Genomic DNA, 4322 nt, shown 5'->3' with positions numbered 1-4322 from the left:
AATGCTATCCTCTGCTGACTGGAGCAAAAAAGGGACACCTAAGACATACAATTTTCTCTAGGATTACATCATTTGAACTGTTTTTCATCTGTTATCAATGGAACAATAATCTGCAAGTCTGGTGCATTATTCACTTTTCTTTGTATTATTTTTTTCTTTCTTTCTGATACCATGAAATTATGTCTTGGTCTCTTCTGTACAGAGTAATGACAGAAAACGGTCCCTTGATCATCGCATAAATTCAGTAAAACAATGTTAAACATTTGTTTAGTATTCTCCACTTTTAATACTTCTCATCTCACACACAAACCAGACAGCAAATGGTTCTGCCTGTGCTTTGTGCCTCTACAGATTCCATTAGCACTATTTTGTAGGAAATGAAGGACCAAAACACTTCTTACCTTCTATTTTTGACTGCCCTGGAGAGATTGGAGTTTAGCAAGGACCTGTTGGCTGTTAACCTTTTCCTTTTTATCTCTTGTTCTTCAGTGATGCTGACTCCCCAGTGGCATATGGACCTACTGTATGAAATTGTTACAAATAATTGTGGTCTGCTTCAGAGCACCCAAAGATTATCAGATTTATGGCGTTTCATTCATGAATCAGTATTACTGTACACCCTGTTATCCCCACAGATGAGGATTACACTTGGTCTTCTTTCTAGTGAATGGACAAAGCAATACGATTTCATTTCCAAAGTCAAAACACGGGGAATTCAAACCCTAAGCAATCAATGCAACAGCAAGTCAACTACCTCACTATTGTGTGATTATGTCAGTAAACACTAGGACTTACCTCCTCCTACTACTAAATAAAAAAAATATTAAACTATGAAGTCACAATAAAAGGACTGTGCTAGTTGTATGAAGTAACCTGTTCTGTTATAAACATTTTGTTGGTACAATAAATGTTAAATGTTTAATTAACCAAATGGCTATTTTCCTTAGCAGGTCAGTTCAGCTCTGGACCTATCTTCCCAAACTACATATGAAGAGTAACTTAATAGCTGATCATGGAACAATATGGAACAGCACTGCATGAAAATAGAATCCAAGTAGAAAGGTCAAGCTGGTGTAACCGGAAACAGGAAGAGTCAACAATTATTTGCAAATGTAGTAAAAAGGATGGTCACTGGAATGCACAGAAAAAGGAAAATGATGTTTTACACAGTAAATTAGAATTTTTAATAATATTTTGGAAAGAATGGACTGCATATTTAAAAGAATACTTCAGTAGGTAACAAAATACTAAAAAAATGCAGTTTAAAAGCTGGGAAAATAACAAAAGTAACTAGATTTAAGCGAATTACTTGGGTTTTATTTAAAACTCTCTTGCCCCTAAACTTAAAAAAAGTAAAGAATTATCATAAATTCAGAAAACAGATAAAAACGCTAAATATTTCTGAGCATTTGTTTTACTGAAACACATTCTGATGTTGAACTTGTGCTTGCTGATTAAAAAAAAAAGTTTTGTACTAGAAGTGTCAATAATCCCTATGACCTTGTCTGATAGCTCACTCCTCTACAACAACCTAACTGGCCATTTGTTCCAGCAGAACAGGCTGAGTGAAAATCCTATGGCCCATTTGCATAATTTCTCCACTTCCTGGTAAGAGTCAGGGTGGCTGTAGGGAGTGGGCCAGCTTGCTGGTCCTGAAAGGCACCTTTCCCACTCACTCTGGGAGCACTCCCTCCCTCCTTACTAGCTTCTTCAAGACTGAATTTGCTACTCACCATGAGGAGAAATATGTCTCTGCATAGTCTTTCCCTTGGCTACTCTGCAATTCTACTTGGTAACGCCAGCTCATCTGGCTCATAATTCCACTGAGTAGACAATCAGTACTCTTGCTAGGTGTCCTTCATGAGGTGAGAGAAAGACACCTCCCTTCCCCCAGTACCACCATCCAAGTTAGGTACCTATAAATTGAAAAATCAAAGAAAAAAATCCATGGTGTCTTTCCCGACTAGCGCTCATTAAGAAAGGAGGACTGTTCTCTAGTTCTGCATAGTCTGTACTCCTCATCTTAAAAGGTCTGTTGTCTGTTTTGAGACTGGTAATCCTTAAAGAACAAGGTCCATCCTCCAATAAATCTCCACAGTCTGCGCATTACAAAAAAATTATAGGAAGCACCTTATATCACTAATGAAGCTCTAAAACACCTCAGCCTTGATCACAAAAGCACTACTGACATTCATACCAGTAGCATACTGCTAGCAGATTAGCATCTCCTAATCACGGCCCCAACACCCTGCATCTGGGGCAGCTGCCACCTTTATCCCACTATTGCTATGCTACTGCCAACCAGCTTATACAAGTAACAGAGCCATTAGTCAAACTTGGGGGTCACCTGCAATGTAGCTAGGACTTACTCTCTCTATACCTCAGTGCTTTCTAGCAGACAACTGAGTCTGAACATGAAGTGATACACAACCAAGATTTGAACACATACATCCAGGCTTGTGCATTGTCCAGTTGTGCCTGCTTTAAAATTCATCCCTTAGATGCTGTAAAAATCAATGTCAGAAGGTTAAAAATGTTAAGAATTATTCCATAAAAGTAAATGCACCATAAGAGTACTTTCCTGACATTATTACCTTGATGATTACACTATGCTTTCCTTCAAAGCTAAATCTGTGGAAACTATGCATACCAGTGTCCCACATATGTAAAGATAAAGTTGTTTCAAGTTAAATGGGGTAAAATATTAAGAACCATGGCTTTATGGTAATTCATGCATGAGATTAATGTATTTTTTTTTACTCTTCTTTATTGATCTTGAAACATCACAATATACCAATACAAAAGCATACATTAAATTACTGTACATAATCCACATCTACTACCAATTTCACATTTCTTTTCAAGTCATCAGTTAAGCAATTTGTTTCACAGTCCTCCTCCTTGACCCAGCCTTCATCTTTTAGTGCTGTTAGGATATTAATTCTTGCACATCTCCTTAGCATGGCAACCTCCTTTATAACCACAGCATACGTTCATCTATATGTATGTATATCTGCATGCATGATTACGTCAAAAAACAATGAACACTAAAAACAGCAAACAAAAAAGATCGATCTTTACAGATCAAATCAGAAAATAACAGAAAAATCACACCTCCTGCTAATTTATTATACTGATTCTGAGATCACACAACAGTGGGAAATGGTAAATTCCCAGCCCCTGCTGTATCATGATCTAGCAGATAGAGCATCTGGCATCCTGCAAAACAAAGAAAAAAGAAGATTCTCTCTTTTGATCATTTGCTGTAACAAACTATAATTTTTATATATATATATACATATGGATATAAATATAGATATACAGTTGTATTTTATACTATATTTTATTTACCTTTCCTATTACTGCACAAACGAATAGCTGCAACTTGCTAAGACAAATAAAAGAGTACTTTAATCTACCTTGTATCTTCACTATTCCCTGTTTATTTTGTTGTATACACATGCATGCTAAATATGCTATTACCCTTGTTTTACTTATTCCAATAGTATTTCCCTCCCAACAACAATACTCATCATACTGTGATACTTATATGTGACAGTTGATTCCGCCCAACATCCACAAATCCCTCTATCAGCATACAAACCTGCCTGGGCTATTTTCTTCATGCAATATAATGCTGCAAACACTTAATTTGTCTCTCCACTCACTCCCCTTCATTAGATTCTATTACTTCTTCCAAATTCCCTAACATCATCTTTCGTCTAGATGTATGCAGTCTACCCTTAGACCCAATAAATAATACTTTCATGAGATGAATACCAGAGTGCAACACTGACATACCATTACTTCCCCACACATCTTCACTCTCAAATCATAGCAATATATTTAAGTTGCCAGGAGAGCCAGGCCCTACTTATCTTTCTTCATACTCTTTTTTTTTTTTTTTTTTTTAGAAAGGCTGTTGATATCAAGACAGATTTCCAACGTATAAGATGTCTTTTCTTTCTGATCTTGACAGGTTAAAACAAATCCAGCACAACTGGCACTGACCACTCTTCAATTGCCTATTAATTAACATAACTATCTTCCGACACCATCATACAAAGCATTACCCTCTGCGTTTGCAGATCCTATATTTCTTCATTCTTAGTGGCTTTCCAAGTAGTTATAATGACCCATATGAGGCATTTTGAAATTATGTCTAGACTCCCTTATTGTCATTCTTACTAGTATGTATTATGCCAAATGCACCCATTTCCATGCCACAAACATCCCCAATATTTATGATCATCCATTGAGCTACAGGATTATCATCATGATGCCAAATTCCAACCCTTTACATTTTTTCACCTTTCCTCCCT

General features: G+C 36.6%; 1 protein-coding gene across 2 annotated transcripts in view; it reads left to right on the top strand.

The window, feature by feature from the left end:
• The window catches only part of LOC122787222, a 174189-nt gene extending 170654 nt beyond the window's left edge, over window positions 1–3535 (top strand). Inside the window, exon 5 of one of the 2 annotated variants that reach the window (XM_044053821.1) lies at window positions 951–3535. In XM_044053821.1, coding sequence (XP_043909756.1) covers window positions 951–1041 — 91 coding nt within the window. In that variant the 3' untranslated portion in view covers window positions 1042–3535. Of the gene's footprint in view, window positions 1–947 lie in introns of both variants that reach the window. The other variant, XM_044053820.1, reaches the window with a different exon arrangement.
• The last annotated feature ends 787 nt before the right edge of the window (window positions 3536–4322 follow it).

This window comes from Protopterus annectens, chromosome 13.part0 (assembly GCF_019279795.1).
Source record: "Protopterus annectens isolate FY-2018-M chromosome 13.part0, PAN1.0, whole genome shotgun sequence".
NCBI lineage: Eukaryota > Metazoa > Chordata > Ceratodontiformes > Protopteridae > Protopterus > Protopterus annectens.
This window is presented reverse-complemented; position numbering and strand designations above follow the sequence as displayed.